Source organism: Protomyctophum bolini (genome assembly GCF_963924005.1).
Source record: "Protomyctophum bolini genome assembly, chromosome: 2".
Lineage (NCBI taxonomy): Eukaryota > Metazoa > Chordata > Actinopteri > Myctophiformes > Myctophidae > Protomyctophum > Protomyctophum bolini.
In genome coordinates this window covers 20,584,422-20,612,276 of record NC_137863.1, presented here as the reverse complement: position 1 = coordinate 20,612,276, position 27,855 = coordinate 20,584,422, and the positions used below count along the sequence as shown (strand labels likewise).

The 27,855-nt window shown below is 44.3% G+C and overlaps 1 protein-coding gene across 1 annotated transcript in view; it reads left to right on the top strand.

Moving 5' to 3' along the window:
- Positions 1–27,855, top strand: part of rhobtb3 (Rho related BTB domain containing 3) — a gene marked incomplete at its 3' end in the record, with an annotated part of 43,969 nt that overhangs the window by 8,024 nt on the left and 8,090 nt on the right. The window contains exons 6-10 of the mRNA XM_080775006.1: positions 5,259–5,454; positions 7,403–7,602; positions 16,487–16,596; positions 20,379–20,488; positions 21,504–21,673. Of these exons, the coding sequence (XP_080631132.1) occupies positions 5,259–5,454; positions 7,403–7,602; positions 16,487–16,596; positions 20,379–20,488; positions 21,504–21,673 (786 nt within the window). The remainder of the gene's footprint in view (positions 1–5,258; positions 5,455–7,402; positions 7,603–16,486; positions 16,597–20,378; positions 20,489–21,503; positions 21,674–27,855) is intronic.

The following is a 27,855-nucleotide window of genomic DNA, read 5'->3' as shown; positions in this document are numbered from 1 at the left end:
TCAGAGACAATGTTATTGTGACCAAAGGTCGCAGTTAACTATGGAATCGTGCATTTCCCGTCAGTGTGTGTGTGTTGGTTGGTTGTTTGGTCGGGGTGAGAGAGCATGTGACATCACGTGACATCATCAGGGATGGAGCATGTGACATCACGTGACATCATCAGAGATGGAGATCCCTGATGTCATCATCAATATTAAGCCCATACAGAGATCCCTGATGTCATCAATATTGGCCAGCAACTCTACATCTGACCACAAACCTCAATCCCTTAGATCTCCATATATGGAGCTGACCTGTTCTAACATTCCATATGTTGATCCTTCCCCATCCATCCTTCCTCTTCAATGTCTCCCTTTTGACTGATACATGTCCATTTAAACTCTAACCCCAAAGTTATTAGTGCAGCCGTGCCCGGCAGCCGGCGAAAACTACAGTTCTTAACAGGCCCGAAAATTAAGATCTTACACCCATGACAAAGCACCAGTGCTCACCCAGCAGTCTGCTGTCACCCATGCAGACCCCTCATTCCAAAGTGCCAGCGCTCGTCCAGCAGTCTGCTGTCTCCCAGGCGGATGCGTGCACACATGGTGTGTGTGTGTGTGTGGGGGGGGGGGGAGGGGAGGAAAGGATATACCCCTGGGGAATCCCTGTTAATAAAGTAAAGTATATAGGGTTTAATTTAATGCATTTTAAAAAGCAATATGCACACAAAGGCACCTGATGTTTCGCTGGCAAGGATATACCCCAGGGCAATCATGCGTAGTGTATTCTGTATGTATAGGGTTTAATTTAATGCGTTTGAAAATGCATTAAAAATATGTAAAAATTATGTTTCACTCTGTTGTTACCTATCTCAGGCAAAGTCTCTGTAGGTTGATTTCCGTACTAAATGGAATCCAATTCCAATGTCTTCCTCGAAAATCAACCGGTATGCTCTTGGAAATGGTCCGCAGTAAATGGTAAATGGTAACATGGTAGTCGTGGTCAGTAGGCTAAACATACCAGATCACTGGCTTCTCTTTGTGCAATCTTGTTGTGTCTATGAGCAGACTGAAGCTCCTCATTTAATCCGTTTACCAAATTTACTCTGAATATTTGATATGGCTGTGGCTTAAAATGTTTCCATGTGCAGCACAGTGTAAATAATTGGATCAAGAGCATTATCCAATCCAGTTTTTACAAGAAAACAACAACGGAACAGATCTTATGTGTCACACGAAGAATTATCTTAATTTCATAGTGCTTGGATGATTTTTAACCTTTATCCAGAGCCATGTTTAACCAAGCGTGTACCACACACACACACACACACACACACACACACACACACACACACGTTAATTTGTGCTGTCAAGCACAAATGCAGTCTTCCCCTGTTGAGCAGTGAACTGCAGGAGAAGTGGTTTAACCACATGAACCCCAGCATCTGTATTCTGGCCTGGGGGGAATAGCCAAAAATAGATGATCTACAAGCTCACAACGCGAGTGGAACAATTTGGTGTAGACAGAAAAAAAGTTGTCCAAACACAGAGACAACTATCAGGTGCCGTTTACTATAAGTCTCTAGAAAAGGGGTCTTCAACGTTTTTCAGGGGGCCGGCCCCCTTAGATATACATAGACAAAGCAGGGACCGCCACTACATAATATTGTTTAAAACTGTTTTACATATTAAACTAAGCATCGGCCCCCACTTCTGATCCCTTTTAATTTGCAGCCAGTTCTGCAGAGTTTTAGAGAGTGCAGCAGATGTGCAGGGTTCTTTCTAGGAATAGGTGGTAGGCAAAAAAAAAAGGAAATATGAGTATGTAACGCTAACAGGTTTGGACGGTGGGACAAATGAAAGGTTCAAAGTCATAGAAAGAGCAAAGATGAGGACGAAAGGAGACTGAATATATAGCATCTCTGATTTTCCTGAATGCTTTGTTTGATTTTAGTTTGTGGATATTTTTAGACATATTTAAAAAATCAAGAGGACCCCCTAGGGATTGTGGACCCCTGCTGAAGACCAGACTGCTGGAGAGTTTAATCGATTTTGGGGCGGGAACCCCTTTTGGTGTTTTAAGCATTATGCTTTAGCTGTTGAAAAATAGCATATCTACAAGCTCATAGCTCAGATAGCTCAGTGCCGCGCTATATACATCTGAATGTATATTGTATATTCTTTCAGAGTGAACGTTTTTAACTCAAATCTTTGCTTCTGGGGGCGTCCCTGGAACGACATATTTTTCAGATGGGGGTCGGTGGCAAAATATATTTTTGGTGTTCTTAACTTCTTGACATAAAATATTGAGCACCACTGATATAGAAATAGGTATTTCAGAAAACTTGTAACAATCGCCCTCTTCACAGCAAGGCAAATTATTAACTAAGGAAAAAATCAGCGGGATCGTGGGGTTTACTTTACACACTTTATAGGGATTTGTAAACACAGGTATACAGTTCACTTTACCATGACGTCTCTCCCTGTCTCTTTCCCTACTAACTTAAATAAACAAACAAGAAAACAAACTCAAAACAACAATCAATAATTACATCCAAACCCCCCCTCCCGCCCCAAACCAGTCCCAAAGTCAGCGGAACGCAACTGCGCAAGTAAACAAAGTCCTCTTCTACCGAGGCGCGCGCACGTTAGAGTCCACAGTGGTTTAATCCCTCGCGATGAACGAAACGCTTAATATTTACAATCCTCCTAGAACACTTTGGAGTTTGGAAAGATCTCACCGATCGCAGCAGCTCTGTAGACTCCGACCGCCGGCAGATACATCCGTGACTCCAACGTCGATCCCCGTCGGCAGCACCAAGCGCGATGCTATACTTTATCCAACGGGCAAGACTGTTCTTTGATTGTTGTTACGGCTGCAGATAAGTGCGTTTAAACTTTAATAGCTGCTCAAACGTTATCTGGCGCCTGGAGCTCCTATTCCCCTCCGTGTAGGCCTACACAACACACTGTTTGTTTGGGAGCCGCCTCCCGTGTGCCACTTCCTCCCTAAGTACCTTTGGGTGTGGTATCAATCCGTCATTGACACCTATCAATCACCCTAGTGTACCAGACCCGTTACCTTTCACATAGAAATAGGAAAGAATAAGCCTCTCACAACCCACATGTTCCATATCACACGTATACAAATAACATGCACAGAAAATAAAGCAGAAATGACATTAATAATGTGCTTTTGTCACAAACTGTCAGGATTTAGAAGCCATTTTTTAAGAATCGTCCTCAGGTCTAAAGTGGTTGTCCCGGAGGGGAGAGCGGTATACTCATTCACTTCAGGTTCATTCCAGGTCTCACGCAGGCAGTCTTATCGGACGTTTTGGAAACTGCTTTTAATAAGCTCCAGGATATCAGTATTTATTATCTATGAGAATTCAAATTAAAAGATTACATAGATTTTTAACACCACAATTTAGCCATTGCCAATTCTCTGCGTATACTGTGATCCCTCTCAACAGCAAAAATTGCAGATGTAGTAGTGATGTAATAGCTCACATCAAGTCGCAATAGTTCGTGCTGTAAACTTGATTTTATTTTAGTAGAAAATAGAGCTTCGGTGATTAAAACCAGGAAGAGACACTTATGTCACAATAATATATCACAATATTATGAATGATATCAAAGTCCGGGCGATAATTCATGTCCTAGTTGGTCAGCGGAGTATACACAACTCCACTGATACACATGGAGTGCTGCTGTCAAATTCAAAGTCATACGATTTGTCACACACGTTACAGCGGTGAAATTTGTTCTCCGCATTTGACCCATCTGTTGGAGCAGTGAGCCGCAGCCAAGGAGCGGTGAGCTGCAGCCGTGCCACGCTCGGTAAACATTTGATTAGTTGATTTCAATGATTTGACCTCCCAATCCGACCCTTTGATGCTGAGTGCCAAGCAGGGAGGCATTGGGTCCCATTTGTACAGTCTTTGGTATGACCCGGCCGGGGACCTCCCAGTTTCAGGGCAGACACTCTAACCACAAGGCCACTGTCTGAGGTGGCAACAAGGACACTATTCTCTGCCAGCTTCCTACATGCGCCAACACTGACAATTGTGTTTGTTGGAGTGCTCGCCAGAGGCACCGCTGTGGGGAATTTAACCCGTATCTCTGCGGTGGTGTGTGTGTGTGTGTGTGTGTGTGTGTGTGTGTGTGTGGGGGGGCGTTTTGAATCTACCCCACCCTGACTCCCCACCTCTGCCATTGAAGCTTGGGCGGAAACCCCTTTTGGTGTTTTAAACATTATGTTATAATTTAACTATTGAAAAATAGCAGATCTACAAGCTCATAGCGTGCCACCGAGTGACAGAAAACTGTCAGGATTTAGAAGACATTTTATAAATTTCAGGCCTAAATGGGTTAACAACACAAAATGCAAATTATAACCACAAAATGACCTGTTATGATATAAATAGTGTTACATATTGATTTGACAACGTATACGGCTGCGGTGTTTTACACGGTTTGGATGCAATGATTGACGGCTTGAAGGGCCCTGCCAAACAGCCAGCGAGCACCGGGCCGTAGCTGTTGGTTCCAGTCCAACATCTCTCAACTCTGCTTGTGCCATGTCATGCATTAAATATAATACAGTAAACTTTCTTCTTCATAGAAACAATAAACTTTATTTATAGAGCACTTATCGAAGTTACAAAGTGCTTTACATAAAAGTGCGACGCACTGATTCCGGGACAGTGTCTTGTGCAAGGCGACTAGTCACTGAGTGACAATAAAAATGAGACGAGGGGTACAGAGGTGGGCTGTGTATTAAGCATGAATAGGATTATAATAGGACAATGATTTACTGATGGATGCTTACAGTTACAAATGTGCCTTCTGCCCTCCCCCCCCCGCACACACACACACACACACACACACACACACACACACACACACACACACACACACACACACACACACACACACACACACACACACACACACTAAATGGTTAGTTTCGCACGTATTTCTCTCTTCATAATATCTCCTCCATAACCACATGTTAAACCCTATTTTATACTTTGTTCATACAGTAGTGATCTACAAGCTCACAACGTGCCGAACACTACTTTGTGAAAATGTCTAAACATTTGTGAAAGATTTTGATAATAAAGACATGCCCAGCATATGGATGCTAGGTACAAAGTGGTCAATTGCTTTGATGAGATGGTTGTTGTTGATGTGTTGGAGGTGACACTTTGCCTGTCTTTTGCCCTCCCTCGACACACGTCGCCTCATTGATCTTCATGCGTGTGTTTCAGCACGGCTTCCACCCATCCGTGTGGAGGAGTCCAGCTTCTCCCAGGACATGCAGTGGCTGTTGGAGCGGGGAGTGCAGTTTGCTGATGTGGCGTTCTACGCTGGCGAGTCCGGGAAGGAGCTCGGCTGGGCACACGCCTCGGTGCTCTGCGCCGTCAGCCCATACTTTAGACAGCTGCTTCTGGGACCCAAGGCCAGGTAGGAAGAACGCACGCACGTACAGTGGAAGCACAATTACACACTTTAGTGGAGCTCAGGGTTGTGTCTTCAGTTGCTCTGTTGATAGTCCAAAAACACTATAGTCTCCCCATTACACTGAGTTGCATGGTGAAACAGCACTCTCGAGGTCAGTCTTTTGGGTTGCATACATTGGTTAGACATACTAACAGTCCGACAGGCATTAATCCAACAACACCGTCACTCCCGACATGCGTGGCCGGTTATAACTAAGCCATGGCCGGTTAGAACGTACCCATGGCTCCTGAAATGTGTGGCAGGTTAAAACGAACTTGTGGCAGGTTAAAACTAAGATGTGGCAGGTTAAAACTAACCCGTGGCTCCCAACATGCGTTGCAGGTTAAAAGTAACCTGTGGCTTCCGACATGCACGGCAGGTTAAAACTAACCCGTGGCTGTCAGACTGTTAGTACGTCGGACCAAACACATGCAAACCCAGACTTTTAGCACACAAAGTAACACAATCAAAGTGGAGTCTGCCAGTGTATAAATTTACAAATGTATAAAAATGTCAACTTCGTGTTGATGTTACTATTATAATTAGGAAGGTATGGTTTTGTGACAAAAACATGTCAGTTATTGCATGTGTAAGAAAGGATGATAATACATTTAGCAATTGTTGTAAACAGATGGAAAAACAAAACTTGTCATTTCTCTATGGAGAATAAATACTATTGGGTGACTTGGGTCATATATGGGAATTGTCTCATATAAGAATTGTGGTCCAAAAATAAACAAACTGTCCCGGTGCTATTGTCAGGGAGGTGGCTCTGTATCATTTACGATAGTCAGTCACTCATATTTGATACCGTCAAGTTTTATCGGCGTCAGTTGATGCTTCATATCTATACGAGTCAAACTGCCGTGCTAATTATTTTATTTTTGGAACACTGTTTGTCACAGTGTGAATCAAGAAGGTATAGGACAGGGAGGCGCAGAGGCAGAAAGTCTAAATGCTGGAGGTTTTATTCATCAAACTCCAGGAACAAGCAACATCACACTAGACATCCAACAATGAACTGACAAGGAACTAAAAAAAACAGGGGAGTATAAATACACACAGGGATAACAGGGCACAGGTGAACATAACTCAAAATCAAGACAGGGATTGGCTAAGAGACTAACAGGACACAGGTGGAGCAAACTAATAATCACAGGTGAGACAAGACAGGTGACAGTAACCACAAAGGAAACCCGGACAGTAAATACTACAAAATCACAGTAAAACAGTAAAGTAAAACACTGACTAACTAAAAACCAAGGAACACATGGAAATCCAAAACATGTCACGGAACTTGACACCGTTCTTATATGGCGTGATATTAAATGGGAATTCTATGGGAATTCAGAATTGGGGAAAACAACCGCGAACCAGGTAGGATGCATAAATTATCTCAGACTTCGGTGCTCTAATGGATAATCAAGAGAACAGCTAGTGAGGAGTTACAGCAAATCATGGCAGGGTGACTACGTAACGTAACCCAAACCTTTACCAAGTTTAATATTGCTTTAAGTCAGTGGTTCTCAAAGTGGGAGTGTCCCCAGCGAAATGTGTTAATACAGCGTTAAAATCATTTGAACCGCTTTATCCATGCTTTAGCATGTAATAGCAGATGTACAATCTTGTACAGTACATCTGCTATTTCTGAGCATTAAAAAAAACAAATCTTGATAGAATAATAATTATATATTTATTTATTGTTACACAAATCGTCTCTTCTCGAGAGTCCACACTTCACAGCCTAATACATATGAATTTTAGGGTTCTTGACATGTCAAGGTCCTTTTACACTTTTTACACTAGGGTCCAAGTTTGAGAACCACTGCTTTAAGTTTCTTCAGGTGACAGAGCTCGTTAACTGTCTGAACGTGTGGCTGGCATGTGGCTCTGTAACCTGATGGCTGAACAGGGACCGACCCCAGTCGAGGTGTGTGTGTCGAGAGCGGGACGCAGGCCCCCCCCACTCTCTGCTGTCCACCTGGGACGGGGGAATCGACGGGGACATGCCGAGGACAGACGGGCCCCAGGCTGGACGCCTCTCTCGCCTGGTGGTGAAGGACCCCCTCCTGTGTCTGTGCTTGTGGGAGACGCTGATGTTTCTGTACAGAGGTAAATGTCCTATAAGTCAAACATGGCAAAAATAGCTATTAACTATTGCTAGGCTTTTATTTATTTTTATCCCACGATTTTGTAACCCATTTTTTCACCCAGTGTCAATTATCAAATGTAATCCTGGGCGCTACACTTCCTCTGCCAACCTGGGGGGGCAGCGGACTGACCTCATGCTTCCTTCTATGCATGAGTCCAAGCTGCTTCTTTTCACCTGACAGGGGAGAGTTTCCCCGGCCGGACGTAGCGCGTGGAAGGAACACGTTATTCCGACCAGTTCCTTTCCCGTCCAGCTGGCCAGTTGCTAGGCTTTTATCAGCTTTTTATTACGGAAATATATCAATAATGAAAATGATTAGAAAACCGTTTGGTCAAATTAAATCACACTATCTGATTGGTTGATAGGTGTGGTATAATAATCATATACCATGGTTATGAAGTTTAAAGTCAGTTCTGTTTCTGTATCACTGCACAGCTAAGAAAACCATAGGCTACTAACTGTTGGTCATGGTGAAATCCACAACAACATTGACTGTAAGGGGCACTTTGATCTCCTTGTGATCTCCTTCCTCTACTCTTCTATGACAGTCTTACTCTTTAACAAACTATCTAGCCTCAGGCCTATAAGCTCTTACAGTTTAAATTGGGTCATGTCGTATCTTTCTGACAGGGACCAAATCACAGACTTGCAAGGCCATCTCTCAAAGGTTCTGCCCGTGATTTGCGGTGTCAGGCAAGGGAGTGTCTTTATGCCCCCTGTTGTTTTTAATATTTCAAAAACGAAGCTGCTTGTTCTGTCAATTTGTTCTTGTACATGGACGACTCAGCCATCTTAGCCTCAAAGAATTCAACAGCATTGAATTCAACAGGCTCTCAGACAACAAATGATCCCTTCATATGGCCAAAACTGAATATAGTTTATTTGGTTCCCAGCTCAGGTTGCACAAACTGGCAAGAGCATTACTCTTGGGGGCCAGTCCTTCCCTGCTAAACCCTCAGTCAGCTACCTCGGTTGCCTGCTAGATCGCAGCGTGGGTGTGGTGAAACCTCTTGTATTAAGACCATTAGCAGGGTGAAGGTGAACTAAGTTCCTAGTCAGGAAAGTGCAGTTTCTGGATTTGGCCAGTCTTCGCTTATTAGCAAACTGGCTGGTTTTATGTTGTTTCGAATATGCTTATGGTATTGCGATTCTATGTATTTATGCTGTAGGTAGATTATGTATTTATGCTGTAGATAGTGCAGCTCTTGATTGTTTTATTTATTGGTGTACTTGTACTGTATTGCCTTTATGTATTTCCTTGACATGTTGTTTGTCCCAGACCAAGGACCGCAATGGAAATAAGTCAAAAGACTTTCTTGTTGTTTGTATCCTTGACGTTTGAAATTTGACATTCCTGTATGACGTCTGATAAAATAAATCAGAGTAAAGAGGAATGTGTCTGGGGAAAAGTCCTCCTTACCCTTGTGGTTATGGAGGAGATGTTAACTTATAAAGAGAGAAATACGTGCGAAACAGTGTGTGTGTGTGTGTGTGTGTGTGTGTGTGTGTGCGTGTGTGTGTGTGTGTGTGTGTGTAAGGGGGGGGGGGGGGGGGGGGCATTAATCAAATTCTTTGATGATTGGTGTGAGAGGAAAGGTGTAATTTGAAATCGTCAAACGACTTCAGAGTTGTGGTTTATGACATTTTGCTAGATTGTTACACCAAGTATGAGAAAAAGAATACAGAAAAGAAAAATAATACATAAATGCACCATTTTACAGGCAGAACTGAGCAATGTGGAAGTTGAAGAACATTCCAAATGTAAACATTGCATACTAACCACATTGGTTATAGAGGCAGTCAGAGACAACTTTCCTGTAGAAATTATTCTTGTAATAGTTACAGCGAGAGTGAGGTCTAGCCAACACCAACTCGGGATTCCTGGATCGCTGCCCTCTGCAATTTCCTATCCAACATCAGGTTCTTGAGCTCTGCAGTGTTAGCTAAGCTGTCGCGCTGAAGTACGTCTACGTAGGTGGTACACTTCTTCGCCTCCTGGCTTTGCCCTGGGTTGGCTCCCATAGAGTCAATTTACTTGCCGCAACTTCTAGGTGCCTGACGCAGTGCCCTGCCAGCCTCATCCTTCTCTCTCTGACTTTGTCCGTGACCCGTGGTAGGTCGGAGGTCCCCATAGAGGTCCACATTTCTTCTTTTTTTTCTTCTTCTTCTTTTTTTTTGCGGCATTCGCCTTTATTTTCTATTTTTTATAGAGGGACAGACAGTAGGCTCACAGGAAATGGGGGAGAGAGATGGGGGAGTGACATGCAGTAAAGGCTGTCTGGATCGGGAGTCGAACCCGCGGCACACTGCCAGACTCAGATTACAGGCCAAGGTGCCTGGACCGCTGAGCCACGGCCCAGGCCAGAGGTCCACATTTCTGATGATGTCCGTCCATGTGACACCTAGCATTCTTGTGTAGACTCCATGTTGTAATGAATTACTACTATATAGCCTTTACCGTATATTAACCATATTCTCCAAGTGGTCTATACTAGGCACTCCTTTTTCCCTTTACAGCCACCAATCTGTTTACACCAACCAATCTCTTCCCCCAAAATCTATAAGCTCACACAACACATAGCTTGTAGATCTGCTATTTTCACAGAATGTCTGCCCCCACAATAGTGCATACCTTCGCCAACAAAATCCTTCTCCATACATTCAAGGCCATTCAAGCCCCCTCCCCCCCACACCTGTCTGACCTTGTTCCATGTTAACATTCCCACCCAGTCTCTTAGGTCTGCCTCCTCCATCACACAGTCCTCCCAGCCCGTCTCTCCACCATTGGGTCAAGAGCCTTCAGCCGCTCTGCCCCTCACCTCTGGAACTCCCTCCCCCCTGATATTAGAAACATGGACTCCATCACCATATTCCAAACTCACCTCAAAACAGTCGTGAACAGCCTTCATCAGGTGATATTGGTGTTCATTTAACACAAATAAACACTGTTGAAGCAAAGCCTGTGTGCGGACCACTTCTTCACTGGCTAGAACTTTTTTAAGCCTTCAGTTGTTGCTACAGTATACTGTTGACTGCTGATGTTGAATAAATATGAGCCTCCGGCATTCTCTGTGCTTCAGCTGCGGGTTGTAGCAATCTGCTCGGAACTACTGAACTACTTACTGAATTCCGTCCCACAAAAGTACTTAAATTATCTCTCTGGTGCTTTAGGTGTGTTATAAATCGTACCCGCCGCGCCTGTGGCAGAGAGTATGCCGCCTGATTTTGGGAATAGTCCATTGTTGCATTAGGGCGAGGGATAGAAATCAGTCCCAGCTAAAGGGTTGACGGTAAACAGCTGCAGTATTTTTTTACAGGACAGGAACTATCATTAATCGCGTAGCAGCACAGTCATACTGTTTCGCCGACCAATACTGGTAGTACTTTCTTTGATGTTTCGGGCCATTCTTGCTCGTTAAAGGGTCCAATAAATAGTATGCACAATGCACATTGATTTAGCATGGATTGGCTCATCTCTCGATGGTTTAGTTGAGCTACTATCATTTCATCTGTTTCACGGCTCACACACACTCACACTCACACTCACACTCACACTCACACACACACACACACACACACACACACACACACACACACACACACACACACACACACACACACACACACACACACACACACACACACACACACACACACGCAGTGATTCCGTTTATGTCTGTTATTCATCAGCTAAATGAAGGTAATATATTTCAGCCACTAAAGCAGGATATTTGTGCATATGCTTTATAGAGACATGGTAAGTCATTATATAGACATAAAACGTATAGTCATACTGTCCGTCGGCATTATAAATGCCTACTGTAGCACTTTTCGCTTCTGGTCTGTGAATGATGTAATTTAAGCTCTCATCAAGCCCGGTTAGACAAACTAATGGTATTCTCAGTGACTTGAGGGGTGAACTGAAATTCTCCACAGTCAACAGTTTAGATAGACTAGCTCTGCAGTGCTCTGCCGTGCCGCATAATACTTTGAGTCACTGGAAGGCTTTCTTTCACACATTGTCCCAGTGGTCTGTGAGTGCTGTGAGGATGATTCATAACTGCCGGCTGCCCCTCAACAGGCATGTCAGCAACTCTTACAACCTTTTATACTTGTGCTTGCACGTCGGTGCAGCGCACAGAACATATGCAGATCTACAAGCTCACAACGGCAAGCATAAATCAGGCTTTACTAGTGGGCGCACCCTGGGGGCAGCCACACGTGCACACGCACACAGACACATGCACAAATGCAACACGTTAAACTATTTTATAAGGTGTGCGTGCGTGCGTGTGCCTGGACGAATGGGTAGAAGTGGATGAAGATTATAGGGTTAAGCTTGGTTTAAATCTCTGTGCGAATAAGAGTAAGTGTGCATTTAGTTCAATCATAGCTAGAATATGTATGTAGTTTGTACCACCATGCACACGAACTAGTGCTTCTGTGCATTTGTAATTTGTTCTTTGCAAGTGAGAGGTGTGAAGGGAAGATAAATTCTTGAGAAAAGTGAGATTGAGAGAGTGGGCGGGTGCTGAATAAGATGAGAGCAAAGTGAAAGGGAAGAGAATAGTTTAGCATGGTAGGCCTGGTGAGATGTGTACAGTATGTATGTATGTAGGCCTACTGTATGTACAGTACAGGTATGTGTGCTCAGCATTTGTCAACACATACAAAATAAATATGTCAAACGATCCATTGCTTGTATGCATATTATAGACATGGTGCAATTTAAACGTTCTTTTCAGTTGACACATTTAGAGCCGCATTATTAGTTCCCTCAGCGTGTTTGCTGCTTCTGCAACTGCTGTGGCCAAAGTTTCGCCTATTGGGCTTTTATGCCAACTGTTCGGTTTTCTGGAGATTAAGCAGAGCACCCGATGGGCTCAGGAGGCAAGCAGACTTACTAGAGACTAACACGCACAGGCTGAACTAAATGTTCCAATAATCGCTTCTCTTTACCAACTCAAACGTGCTTTTTATAGGGTTTTATTAATTCATTATTAAACATAAACACAACAATCATACACACGTTGATTCACTCTCCCCTCGTTACAAGATGTAAGTATTATTTGTGGTGCCAGGTGTCAGTATGCGAGTAGTGCCAGTATGCTGATGTCAGTATCATGTTCAGTATCCTGCCATCAGTATCCTTGTGTCAGCAGTACCCTGGTTACTATCCTGGTCACTATCCATCAGTATCCTTGTGTCAGCAGTACCCTGGTCACTATCCTGGTCACTATCCTCACAATCTGAGAACCCATCGTCAAAAAACGAAGGTAAAACAGCGCCCTCTTTTCCTTTGACTACTACTATACCTCACAACGCATTATGAGGTTGTAGATCTGAGATATCAATTGGCTTTTCAACGTCACGCCTATAATGACATGACAAAATAGGGATAGATTATTAATTGATAATCTTATTAAGTGCTGGAGGATGAGCTCACTGTTTTGACAGCAGGGGGTTGGAATAATATGACCACAGTAATATCCCTCATATTAGACATGTGTATCTGTGTGTGTGTGTGTGTGTGTGTGTGTGTGTGTGTGGTCACTGGTCAGTGCAACCCCCCCCATCATGTGGCCTGGATCTCCCTGCTGGAGGGTTGGTTTACTTGGCTGAGTGCAGACAGTACACAGGCGGGGACTTTCACTGCCGTGCTGCTAACTCCATGCGACTGTGTCTCTCTGTATATATTGCAGCGTTAAATTACTGAGCGTACCCATTGGGTTAGTGCCGTACGCCTCTGCATGCTCTGCTTGTTTCGTTGAATTGTGCATATGCATTTCACATGGAGAAGAAAGACGCCCAGTGTTGATGTGTGCATGTGTTTGTTGTTGTGCGTGCGCTTACGCGTGTGTGTGTATGTGTGTGTGTGTGAGAGAGAGAGCACAAAAATAACTGAACCCAGAGCATTGTTTTTTTTTTTTTTTTACTTTATTTACCCAGGGTAGTACGCTGAGCACAAGTGATCGTTTTCAGCAACGCCCTGCACATAGAAACACACAGACAGACACAGACAGAATTGACTCGAGTGAGATTGTCCCAGGACGAGGACGATGGTAATGTGGACTGCTATACTGCCACTTCCAGTCACGTAATTCCATCCCATCCCATCCCATCCTGCCAATGCATAACATTCCACCTGTGAGCCCATCCTTCATTTCTAATCCTGGCCACCGCCATTGAGCTAATCCGTTATCGCAGCATGTGAGGTCTCAACTCTGCAGTCATCATACACAGGCAGCACCATGTGTTACAACAAGACTCGAATCGCTCTATCAGCTGAAATACAGCCATTATGAACTGATGATGATGATGAAAGTGTTAGTGTCCAGTCATGTGCTTGAAGGCCAGCCTTCCCTCAATGGTTCTGCTTGATGAGAAGAGATACAGTACAGTGTTCTACTAGCCTGGCGGGGGCCAGACTCATAGAGAGGAAGCGTCAGTGAATCCTCGCTACGAGTCTGGCCCCGCCAGGCCAGTGTTCCACGCCCTCAAAGCTGCAGGGCTGTACTTGGCCATTTAAACCCATTTTGACCTGAGATCAGATTAAAAAAATGTCTTCTACATTCTGACAGTTTTCTGGAAAAGCTATGTTTCTATGTCAGTCGTTCTTTGATTTTTCAAAAATAGACCTACAAGTTCATGAGCTTGTAGATCTGCTATTTTTCAATAGCTAAGCTAGAGCATAACATAACGCTAACACCAAAAGGGGTTCCCGCCCAAAATGGGTTAAACACATGTTCTTACTTGTACTGGGAATGTGCAAATTATATACATATTTTCAAGTGTGGGGGTCAAATTTATAAATCAGGTGATTTTCTTCCATTGGACTATAAAGACAGATTCATAATGAAGCAATAAGCCTCAAGAGGCCATGGCCATTTTAGAATCGTTAACCCCTTGGAACCGGTCCCCGGCATACCTATTCTGGGGAATTCAATCTTAATAATGTGTTTCCAAATCAGGCAGGGAAACATGTTGCCCAGCTTTAACTAACAAAATGCAATTAGAAACAAAGGTGCTCTTCTGTGGCTGCTTCTGCAGCCTGAGTCTGAGGAGGAATGAGGAGAAGTCATGAACAGAGCAGGGCTTTTATAGTTTGAGAGACACTGGCCAGGTTGTCTCTCATTCTGCTGATTAACTCTGGCTCCACCCTCCAAATCAGCACTGCAATGGAACCTAGCCTCTGTCCCGCAGCCATAGAGTATTAACCCTTTTAGGCCTGACTAAATCCTAAATCATGACAATTTTCTGAAATATTTGAGGCACATTTTAAGCTCGTAGTGCGCCACTCGGTGGTGCGCTATGAGCTTGTAGATCTGCTATTTTTCAATAGCTAAATTATAACATAATGTTTAAAACACCAAAAGGGGTTCTCACCCAAAATGGGTTAAAAGGATAGAGACTGAACCGGAGCGATAGCCCCGCCCGCTATTCATTTCAGTGGAAGTTGCTCAGTGGCGTTTTGAAGCACCCGGAAGAACGGTCTAGAAGTGCAAAAGGGGGCTCAATGTTAAACCCCAGCTGCACAGGGTTTCCTCGTCATAACTCCACTGCAGTCCCACCTCTTACCAATAGGGCCCAGTGCTTCAACGTTGGAGAGCCTTACTGGGGGCTTGGTCCCAGCCTTACTCATCTGCAAAGAGAAAAGTCTGGTCGCTCTCAACCTAAGGCGGAGACTGCCCTGGAAGTTGAGGGTGTGTCCTCTGCCCCGGCAGAGGGGTGTGTTATAGACAGACCCGCAGGCAGATGGAACCAGGTGATGATTATATTTATAAATACATAAACGCTGCTGCCTTTAACATCTATTATCGGCTGCCCTTAGTTCTTTTAGAACGCATTTTAAAACGTTAACGGTTAACGTTAACAGTTATTAGAAATCTGGCAGAAGAGAAAAGCGTATAATATATAAATACAGTTATTTAGGGATATTTATTAAACATTTTAACACAACACTTTTAGGGGTCTTGCTCAAAATAGTTTCAGCTGGTGGGGTCCACAAATTTGTAGTAATTTGACGTGAGAAAGTTTGAGAACCGCTTCTTCTTCTTTAAGTCCGTAGCAATCTCAGATGTCGTATTGCTGATGGGGTGGGTTCTGCCAGGTCTTCTGGACTGCACCGGGGGGCGTCGGCACATTCCAGTAGGTGGGACATTGTCTGTACTGATCCACAGCTGCACGTGTCTTCTGTTGTGAGGTTCCAGACTTTCATCATCAGTGCTTTGCACCTCCCCTGTTCCACACACAGTCTAATGAGTGACTTCCAGGTTGTTCAGCCATGGTCGTGGCCATATAGCGAGGTTTTTTTTTAAGATTTGTTTTTGGCTTTTTTGCCTTTATTGATAGTATCCAGTGGAGATTGGCAGGGAAGAGGGAGAGAGAGAGAAGGGGAGAGACAGAGGCAGCTAAGGTCGTCATGAACGTGACTCGAACACGAAACTGGCTGTCAGGCCAGAGCCTACAGTATATGTGGCATGCGCCTGGACCACTTGGCCAGCGGGCGCCCCCAAGGCTTTCTGTTGGTGTTAATTATTCTGTCAAGCCATTCAAGAGCACGCGTGTCATTTTTCCATTCATCTTGCCAGATGTTGGCCCTTGATGCTTGTTGGGTTGTCTGGAGGGGCAAGACTGTCTACACGAAAGCGGCTCTAAATGGGAGCCCGCGTGGGGGACTGGGGTGCTACGTGGCCATGCAAGGGGTGTCTAATGTCTATCTCCTGTGTTCTCCGTTCATCGCTGCCATGCTAGAAAGGAGAAACATGTGTGTTTGTGATGTTTTGGTCCGTGTACACATAATGCATAGTGTGTGGTAGTCAGTGTGTTGTTTCTGCGTTGTAGGTGCGTGGGAGTGGGAGCATCTACAGGAGGCCCTGGAAGAGAAACTGAAGAGCACGCTGGCGGTGTCTCAACTCATGGAACGCATACGCTCTTTTGTGGGTAAAGAAAAGGTGAGGCGAAATGAAAAAGCTGCAATAATGAATAAACATTATTTTAACATATCATTGCATCTGCATCGGTATAGAGTATGTTAATACACTCCCTTGGTTGTTGAGCATTCAACAATTTAATTTAATTTAGTTTACTGATTGATCTAACACGACATTCAGCGCGACAGAAGGTGCATGCCGGGATTGGAGATTTGTGCGTTCATCTTTACTGATTGTTGCACTTCCCTCTCCATTTGGAGAGATAACACTGTACTGTATCTTTAACCCATTCAGGACGGGTCTTAAGCACAAGTAAGACGCACGAACGCGGGAAGCGAACGCAGCTCGTAAATTGCAAGCTATGTGTGGTACACACGTTAGTAGTTATACACCAAATCGCTGTTGTGGCAGTCTGACACAGACACACACACACACACACACACACACACGCACATGTTAGACAGCTAACTGCGCACATGTTAGACAGCTAACTGCGCTGTTCTGCCTGGCTTCCAGCGCCGCTGAGCAGACAGCTAACTGTGCTGTTCTGCCTGGCTTCCATAGTAACTGTGCCTTCTGGTGGCGGGTGACACACAGACAGACAGACAGACAGACAGACAGACATGTTTTGCCTGGCTTCCATAGTTAGGGCTCATTGTATTCACATTTATGTTATACTTTAGCTATTGAAAAATAGCAGATATACAAGCTCATAGCACGGCACCGAGTGCCACGCTACAAGCTTGTAGATCTGCTATTTTGTTTGGTTCGTATTCTTTCACAGTGAACGTTTTTAACTAAAATATTTGCTTCTGGGGGGTCCCTGGAACAACATATTCTCAAATGGGGGTCCGCGGCCAAGTACAGATAATTCTGGGGGTCCTTGACATGAAAAAGGTTGAGCACCACTGCCATAGAAACATTTTTCTGAAAACTGTTTTTAGAATCGGCCTCAGGTCCTTAAATAATAAACCACACTGTCAGGTTAGACAACCACCTGCCTCGTCTGATGCACACGGGGACACCAGCCACTCTTTATGTTTGTTTTTTGGGAGCATATTGCTGGTCAGTGCATGTAGAGACTAGAGACAAGAAATAGAAGATATATGACAATAAGGTCTCGCACATCAAGGTCGGAATCGAACCCTGCATGCTCACATGGTCCATGCACCACCATCAGCCACGACAGTTAAATGGGCATGAATCCCTAGCAGTTAGGTGTCCGGTTCTAGCCGTTTCGACCGAAAATCAACCGATAATTCCCAGTAGGTTACTTATTACGCCGATCTTATCCAGCCGATCGGCTCGCCAGGAGCCTACTGGCTGCGATTGGCGTTGATGACACGTTAACCGATCTTATCGGTCTAGTCAGGTCTACTGAGCCTACTGAAAATGACAAGCCTCCTCATATCCTCCCCTAAACATAACTGCAAGCATGTCGCAGCGCGGTCCTAATATTAACGTATGTTCGCCAACCTTAATCCTGTCGTTTTGGTCTACTGCCTACTAAAAACGACAAGCCTCTTCATACCCTCCCCTAAACATAACCGCAAGCATGTCGCAGCGCGGTCCTAATATTAACGCATGTTCGCCAACCTTAATCCTGTCAGGTTTTTTTTCTTCAGTCGGCAGAGCATGCCCATAAAACAATGGTACTGATCCTAAGTGATCACTGCGGTCTAAGTGATCACTGCGGTCTTGTCGATTGATATCAGTCGAAACGGGTGCCGGTTCAGGTTATGACAGAAAATTAATAATGCTGACCTTAACAGTGATTTATCACAAACATGTTATCAAATGATTAAAGGTCCATGGCCTAATGCATATCAACAGCGGCGTCTTTTAAATGATGTAACACAGCAAGCCGAATGACGTCATGATGACGTCCTCCGGTGACATTCAGGATTTCAGGACTGGGCCAGATCACAGCCCATATGGGTATGATCTTTACGTCATTTCCAGGACGTCTTCACCAATAATATACCGGTAGTTTATTCTGGGCCAGAACGTACTAGTTATGATATGACTTAACTCTATCTGGACGTCCGTCTTAGTGGGCAGAATTTATGTTGGCTGAAATCAGGTGATATTCTGGGCCAGATCCGACTAGTGTCCAATCTAGGCGTCACTATTTTGTCCAGGTCCTGACCGTGCTTGCTGGGAAAGGTTGAGAATCACTGCCCTAATTGGTGTGGATGTGTGACATGGTTGCTTGAGACAAGCTGGTGGCATGTCGCATGGTGTGTATGTGTGTGTGTGTGTGTGTGTGTGTGTGTGTGTGTGTGTGTGTGTGTGTGTGTGTGTGTGTGTGCAGTGCACAACCAACGCATCTGGATGGAACTAGGTCTTTGACCTGAGGCAGTGTGCAGAAAAACGTCTACATGGCTAAACCATAAATACTCCAACATGAAACGTTTGGCATGCAGGTCGAGTACACTCGACAGGTAGACACACAGTAACACATAATGTACGTACGTGCACAGCCTACACAAATACATAGCCTATACTGTACATACAATACATCCATAATTCATCCTGTCAGGAGGATTTGATATAATGGTTGCTGCTCGCAGGAAAGGCATCCTCCGATCACTGAAAGCAAATGAAATTTCAGTTTTCGTGTCAGTTCGGTTAGCTTATCCAACAACAGCGGCCGGACCGAGTGACAATGTAAATGTTTACTGAGGATTTGCTGTAGTGTTTTGTTGCTCTCCTTGGCAGCGTTGAACCAAACGCGCTTTACGCTGCTAGAAGCCGCACTTCTATGCGCGTCCATTTGACAGAGAAAGGTCAAGTGATGTTAATGTGATACAGTGACGCGCAGCGCGGTTGGTCTGTGGACTGTGAGGCAACCACGTTACATACCATGCCACGTGTGCGCACACAGACTTGTGCATTACACACGCACGCACACATGTGCACACACACACACACACACACACACACACACTTCAAATAATGATTGTTAATTGAACTCCAAACGTGTTGTGAGGCAACCACGTTACATACCATGCCACGTGTGCGCACACAGACTTGTGCATTACACACACACACACACACACACACACACAATGATTGTTAATTGAACTCAAACGTGTTGTGAACAAACACTGTAGCCCTCCACCACACCTCTCCCCCTCCACTCCCCTCCCCTCATTTCATATGCATGCGTTCTCCTGCAGCACACTTTGCATAACGGTTTCTTTGAATGCATTATGGCTGAGAATAGATGGGTTGGTCACGCCGAAGCCTTTGAACAGCCCCTCGGCTTGTTGCAGTCTGTTCTCAGCGTCAGGCTGCCTAGTGCAGCGGTGGTGGCCCTCTTGGCAATGCAGACTACAGAGGATTTGGCTAACCACCAAGCATGACTGGCAGTCAGACACGCCGTTTGTGTTCCTGAGGGCGGGTTACTGTAGGTGGAACGTTTGTGTTCCTGAGGGCGGGTTACTGTAGGTGGAACGGACGGACGGACGGACTTAACGTTGAGAGGGTGCAAATGTTAACTGAATGGGTTCCGTTTGGAGTGACGCCCCTATAGGGTTACGGAAGGATACATTAAAAGGGAGGATTTGTACAGTGCACATGAATGGGAATGCCCGTGCCAGCAAGCATCTGACAGCTAGGTAGTGGTGGAATGATTCACCGTTGTGTGTTTTTCTCTGTGTATGCATGCACATGTCTGCAGCTGAACGTGAATGATGGCATCTTTCTGACTTGGGGTGTGTGTGTGTGTGTGCATATATTTGTGTGTGTGTGTGTGTGTGTGTGTGTGTGTGTGTGTGTGTGTGTGTGTGTGTGTGCAGGGCTCCAGGGATACCCCCAGTGCACGAGCAGCTCAGCTTGGCCCCCAGACTCTAGTGAACCTCTTTAATTCCCCTCTCTATTCTGATGTCATCTTCATGGTGCAAGGCAAGTACTCTGTAATCTGTTACACCTATTGCGCACGCACGCACACACGCACGCATGCACGCGCAAGAGATTACCTGCATGCAAATTGATCTTAAACACAAGATCACTTTAACAAAAAGCTCCTTCAATGTTATTGACACAGACCTAAAAAGTCTTAGTCTTAGCAACAGCACAGTATAAGTAACAGGACAGACGGGTAGATACAGATAGACTAGAGATATACAGCTAAGACTAAGATAAACATATAAGACTTAAATGCAGCCTGGCCACCTGCACCTGGACTAACTGTATGAGCTATAAATACATATAAATATAATGTGTCAGCCTGCTACAAACGTGGGAATATGGATAAATATTTACAGTCAATGGAGTGAATATAATGAGCAATTATACAATCTATTGATGGTCAAACATTTACTAGCGTACATCCCAGTAGTCCATGAGCAAATGTCATTCTCAGTCAATATTCGGTTCTCAGTGTTTTTCCTGCAAGAGGATAAAACCAGTCTTAGGAGGATAAACTTTTGTCTTTGTCTTTTGTCTCTACTTTGTGCGAGTGTGAGTGTGTTTTTCTAAGAGCTCATTGGCTGACTGTGGCAAGAGCTGTCACTATAACTACATTGGCACTTAACAGCATAAATTGTGCACTTACCAGCAGCAATTTGGTTTTGCAGTAGTGTCACGTGAATATTAATGGCTCTGCGCCACGGCCGTCTCTCGTAGAGTAATACTCACCAAAATCAAAAGATGTTTGGCTTCATAGTTTTTAGATTAGATTGATTTTCATAGAAATAATAAGAATTTGTTTATTGGTCAAGTATGTTCACATGATTATCCTCATATTACCGTATGAGGAATTTTACTTCAAGAATGTAATAGTTTTTTAGAAGGGAGAGAGATCAAATATACATGCAGTTTTCCAAAATTCAGTAGAATAAGTGAAACATGTGTGTTATTATCTCCCACACCTGTTGCTGTGAAAATCATTTTTGCGTGCATGGTGTGTGTGTCCCAGGGAGCGTGTTGCCAGCCCACCGGGCCGTGCTGGTGGCACGCTGCGACGTGATGGCCGCCATGTTCAGCGGGAAGTACGCAGAGGCGCGCAGCCGAGTGGTGCCCATCCACGGAGTGTCCTCTGACACGTTCCTCTCCTTCCTGGAGTACCTCTACACTGACACCTGCTGTCCTGGTGGGTTTACTGCAAAGTATACTCATATTATACACAAGTATCACACTGTATATGTATATACACATTGTAATTAGGACCACCGTTAGGTCCTAATGCCACCATTAGGACCGGACCGAGTCTGGGGCGGCAGTGGCTCAGGAGGTATTGCTCCCGATGAGCAGGATGGTGCCTTGCGTGGTTTCCTCCGTTAACGGTGTGTGAATGGGCCAATGTAATGCACATTGTAAAGCGCCGTGGATAAACTAGGCGCTATATAAATGCACCATTTACCATTGAGCCGAGGAGCGCCTTTGGATATCATGGCCATAACGCTAAACGCTCGCACACAGCGTGATGCCCGTGCTGCTCCAACCTATCGACCATTGAGGTGCTCACTGCTCAAACGTCCTGTCATCTGCGTTATTAGCTCAATATAGCTTAGCTGAAACAATTGTAAACATGGACTTCTCGTGGTTGTAAGTAACGATTCATCGTCGGGTTGAAAATGATCGCATGCAATCTGGAGGATCAAATGCGCAACGATCCATTCCAAAAGCGGTTTCCCGCTTCAAGCGTCCAAGGGCACCAAAAACGTGCAATGGTCTGCACTGTGAAGAGGATAGTGCTCCAGTGCATCTTTACCACAGAAATAAAAGGAAGACTCAAAAGGTGTTCTCTGTGGACATGGCCCCGTATGGTATTAAATAGTAATACAGCATAAAATATATCATTAGAGGGCAAAGAAAATGCACTGAATAAACCTACACTGCCGCTTATAAGCGACTTAACAACTTAAACCCTACAGTGTTGACCCGAGTCCCTTGGTCATCAAATATTTTTCCCCAAATCTCTTCCACCAGACGAAAAGAAAAGAAAAAGATAACCCTCGGTCAGATTTGGTCTGGCCCCATTCGGCTGTAATTGGATTTCCCTGCTCCCGAAGTTCGCTCAGAAACTTGGCCTCTCGACAAGACCCTGGCAGACAGAATTGATGGCTTCGACACCAGAGCGCTGTGCACAATAGAGAGGATAAAATGGCAAGATCGAGTCACCAACATTACTCTGAGGGAAGTAGAGTGTCCCGTCTGGCAGCAAAGCACCAGATGCGATGGTATTTCACATCAAAAGACCCCCACCCCCCCGAACAGCATGTTGTGGGTGTTGTGAGCTTGTAGATCTACTGTTTTTAGAAAATGTCTTCCTATTCTTGCAGAATGTTTGTCTTTTACGTGCTCAGAATAGGGTTGCTAGGGTATTGTGATGTGGTTATAGTTAAGCATGATGTCACGCGCATACCCTCTATCGTAGCCAATCAGAAGGGCATCTTAAAAAGGTGACAGTTACATCATGTTTACGTGACCACATTCATTCATTCATTCATTTGTAACGAGTTTTGGATAAAATCGTAGGTAGTACTGACAAATCTTGTCAGGTGGAAATGGAAGTTGCGTTACGATCCAAGGAATCTAGTGAACAAATTCCAGTTATAACGTAATGAAACAATGTGTAGTAGCAAAGGTTCTTCCTTCGCCTACTGGGAGTGCCGATCGGTCCAATGGTGCCTCAGATTAGATGTTCACAGACAGTCAAGTCACTCACAGGATTTAAATCATAATCCCTCGCCCTTCAGCCGTTCCAGGCCCCCTGGTGGGGATAAAAGGTTTGTGCTTATAATAAAATGCCCAAAATAGGAAGGCCGTAGTTAATGTGGTTAAATCGTTGAATTGTCTTTTTGCCAGTTGGAGGAGCTCAGTGGTATAGTACAGCAAGTTGTACAGTGGAACTACAGTGGAATTACAGTGGAACTACAGTCCTCGCTGTCCGATGGAAACATCATATGTCCAAAAACTGTTACTCTTACTATTTCAGGATTCAAATTCTAAAATAGCAGACAACATGTCGCAGTGTTAATATATTTATATAGCGCCTTTCATGACATAAAAAGTGCTTTACAGGGCAGAAAAGAGACTGTTTGACTGCATAACCTGTGTTCCACGACATTTATTCCATTGTCTTTCCGCGCATAATACGCTAAACCCGCTATTTGTTTTATGTGTTTAATTCGCCGTTATACGATGGTTAGTATGGAAATCCGGTTTTTGTCGCAGACATTGTGACGAGGCAGGCACGTTATAATGACGTAACCGGAAATCATTTCAATTTGTTTTTAATTCATGAAAAAAAGAAATCCCGAAAATACTAAAAAAATTATGTAGGAAAGAAAATAACCCATGAAAATGTGTTCACGACCCACTGGTTGGGAAACGGTGCTCTATAGCGCTGACTATTTTAACAAAACCTTTTTTGTTTTAACACCCAAAAATATCACTTGATTACTCTAAATAAAGCAACATTATTGTTATCAAGGATCTGTCCCAGCAAACCATACCGCTGGGACTGAGAGATGATCAAAGTAGCCACACACCGCGCCACAAAATCAGGTTATCACAAGGACGAGAGAGAGAAAGATAAAGACGAGTCAAAGTTGCCAGACAGTCTCATGACTCTCATCCTCATCCAGCCATTCTTTGAACCGTCAAAGGGTGTTTTGCTGTTTTTCCTGCTCTGTTTTGGTGCCTTTGTGTCCCCCAGATAAAAGCTCTCCTCGGCAGCCATGAATTTGATCACACCATCCACACAGTTGCCTTTTCGCTGTGACAGTTCCTTGCCAGGCGTTCCATCACCCTGTTTGCAGGCCTTACAAATGAGCCCCAAATCAGCAGTCAAACACTAGAGAGAAGCAATACCGTCGTCCTGGCTGAACACCCCTAAAAGTACAAAAACAAACTAAAAACATACACCAGCTAGATGAGGAGTCCAACAAACCATCTGTGTGATTGAGACACACTGCCAACGCCAGTCCCAGGAGGCACACAGGGAACAGCACTGAATACTAATTCAGTCCGACTAAATGTTTAATTTATGCTCCATTGCGTGGTGCGGACATGTTGTTAGCTTGTAGATCTGTTCCATTTGACAATAAGTCACACCGTCGTACCAGGGAGTATAAATTGGACTGTAGTAGTGACTCATTTCATTACTGCTTCATCGGTATTTAGTGTTGCCAGAGGGGGAAATTACTTTAAAAGTCCATCAAAGTCATCATGCTAAATAATGAATTCCAGTCAAGGTTAATTCATTTGAATACTGCCCTATGTGGAGGGTAATCATTTGAATTAATGTTGAACCTTAATTTAGTTTGTTGTTTAATGACGAGGCATTCATCAGTCTTGTGTACAAACATTTGGCAAAGCACTCCTTTCTTTGTCACCAGCGTGCATGTGTGCGTGTGTGTGTGTGTGTGTGTGTGCGTGCGAGCGCACACATGCGCTAAGAGGAAGAAATTGTCAGTGTTACAATTACAATACACTAGAACAGCATGACTCATACAAAATTGAACGGTCCGTCCTCGAGGTCGTTATAACAATAGTTACAATACATTATATAAGGTAACTCTCATTTAAAAAAAATACATTGCCTGCTCCTCTTGTATAATACGAACATGGGAAAGTAGACTCGTGTTTGAAAGATAATAACTTCATATCCACCCATTCTTGGCTTCAAGTAATCATATTTATGGCTTCCGTCTGGCTGAAATTATTTCAACAAATAGCCTATTTTCCTCTCAAAGGGTCAGTGAGAGTTCTGTTTATGCGTACTGCACGTGGGACGTGGGCTGGTTGCACAATATTGCTTGTGTTCAGAAATGTAGTAGAGCTCCATTCCTGGCTTCTAAAAGACCAGGAAAATAAAATAAAGGCAGCAAACAAACTCCAGAGTCTCTGCAGCTCCGCAGCTGCACTGTTACATAAGGGCTTGGAATCTCAAGGTCACGCAAGGATATTCCAGCACGAGCAGCTCCTCCTTCCACTTGCTGATAAGCAAGTGGAAGGAGGAGCTGCTATCAGTGCAAATAGAGACGGTAAATATCGCCTCTGATGGGCGGAAACATTGTATATCCATACTTCAACTTTTTGTTTTCGTAGAAAAATGAATGCCCTTTTTACTCCATCGTACGATATCACACAAAACTATAGCAAAAATAGCCAATCCATGTATGCTCTACAAGCTTGTAGATCTGCTGTTTTTGCTAAACGAAATGAGTGAAAGTGGTTAAGTATGTCTGTATAGGTTTTGTAAATATTTGACCATTGAAACAAGCTTTGTGACTAAATATTATATAACTATCCAATGGAACACAGCACATGAGGTTTCCACCCTACAGTGGCGATAATATGCAGGATGGTAGCGAGCGCTAGCCTGACGGGCTGGTGCTGAGGCTGTAGAGCAGCGGGCCTCGCTATGAGTCTGGCCCCGGCAGGCTAAGCGAGCGCTCCTTTGATCTGTGATCTTCACTGGGATCAGGGTGCAGCCTTCATGTCATATCTGAGCTGCACGTGGAAGACAAGATAATTCACTGATCCCGGCGTGAGGGAAATTCAGTCTCCAGAGACAGCAACTCAGCAGTAAGATACAGATTACAGGGAAAAAGGAGGGAAAAAATACTATAGTGACAGCAGCAGCATTTAGAAAGACATCACATTCAACGCAACACCATCAATACTCGAGATAGGCACCGCATAGTGAAGTGTTGTTTTCCGAGCATGTCGTCTCTATTGAACCAGCCGAACGGCCTTCGAGGGCCTCGTACAAAACATACATCTTCATAGCCAGAGGCACAAAGACCTGTCTCGGTCTATTGGTTGTTCACAAGGGGAAGATGTAATACCATTAACCCCTTCTGCTAAACCTTAACGATCTGTTCACATGACATGCTGTCAAACTTACATTTTATCCTTTGCATAAGCCTGCAAGGTCGTCAAGCCATGGGCAAGTGTGCTAAATCTGCTTCAGATTAAGATTGGGAATTTGGGAGGGAGTCTGCACAGTTCTAATTGCAACAGGGAGTTAGTTTTTTGAGCCAGAAGGGAGAAGAGTCTGGGACGTGTTGTCCCAGATGGGGGCAGGTTCTGACAGCTTCCTCGGTTTACGCACCTTCATCGTCTCCACCACCCTGTCGTGTGATATAACTGAGTGATAGCATGGACACTGTCAGTGTCCTGCAGTGTTGTTCAGAGTATGCATTGTGACTGACAGCTGATGGGGAATGGGGACAGTGGCTAAACTGTGGTACAGTAACTGGAGTCTACATTATAATGTGATATAACTGATATGGCTGAAAGGCATTGTGGGTAGGTGTCTATTAAGGTGACTGTTTAACAACTTAAACCCTTAGAGTATATATTAATAGAGACGGCACCCGGAGGAAACCCTGAGGCGAAATGGACATAGTGGCCAGATTTGGTATTGCAGCGCTGGCCCAAACACACACGCTGGTCCGTTGACTATATCATTGAGGACATGTGAACGCTGTTTCACATGTGAACGATGAATGATAGTCAAGGGCAGCGCGTTCATGTGTTTGGGCCGAATCCATCACAGAATGCACTCTGTTCCTACCCGGAAGGAGGAGTGAAATCGCCTCATATTAATATATACTCTAAGCTTAAACCCCATTCAAATATTTTCTCAAATGGTTGACCACAACAACAACACACATCATATCATAACTGCTCATCTGAACTCGGACCACAATCCTTTGCACCCACTGCAATTGGGCTTTCGCTCCAACCACTCAACAGAAACAGCTAACTGTTACTTTCTGGAAGGTGTAAAGTCAGAGTTAGACTCGGGTGGCATAGCGGGCGCAGTATTTCTGGATCTCAAAAAGGCATTTGACACTGTACACCATCAGGTACTAGCATCACAGACTTACATGTGCATGTGATAAGTCCCTAAGCTCTCACAGGAGTGAGAGTGGGTGGTCTATAAATAATTGATAGTTCTAAACCAAATTGACCCTTACAGGTGGTGGTGGACACACACACACACACACACACACACACACACACACCTATCTACTGCACACATCTAACTATGTGTGCAGTGGTGGAAAGTGCAACTTTGCGGTATTTGTATTTTGTATTCTAATTTCCAATACTTCTACTATATTGTACTTTTACTCCAACTTTAGCTTTTGAGTATTATGACAAAACATACAGGAACCACTTCAGCCTTATATACATTTCGGGCCGAATAGCCGTCACCTCGCGATGCATTGTGAGCTTGTAGATCAGCTATCTTCAAAAGATTTTTATACATATATTATATATTATACATTATATATTTGAAAACTTCAAATG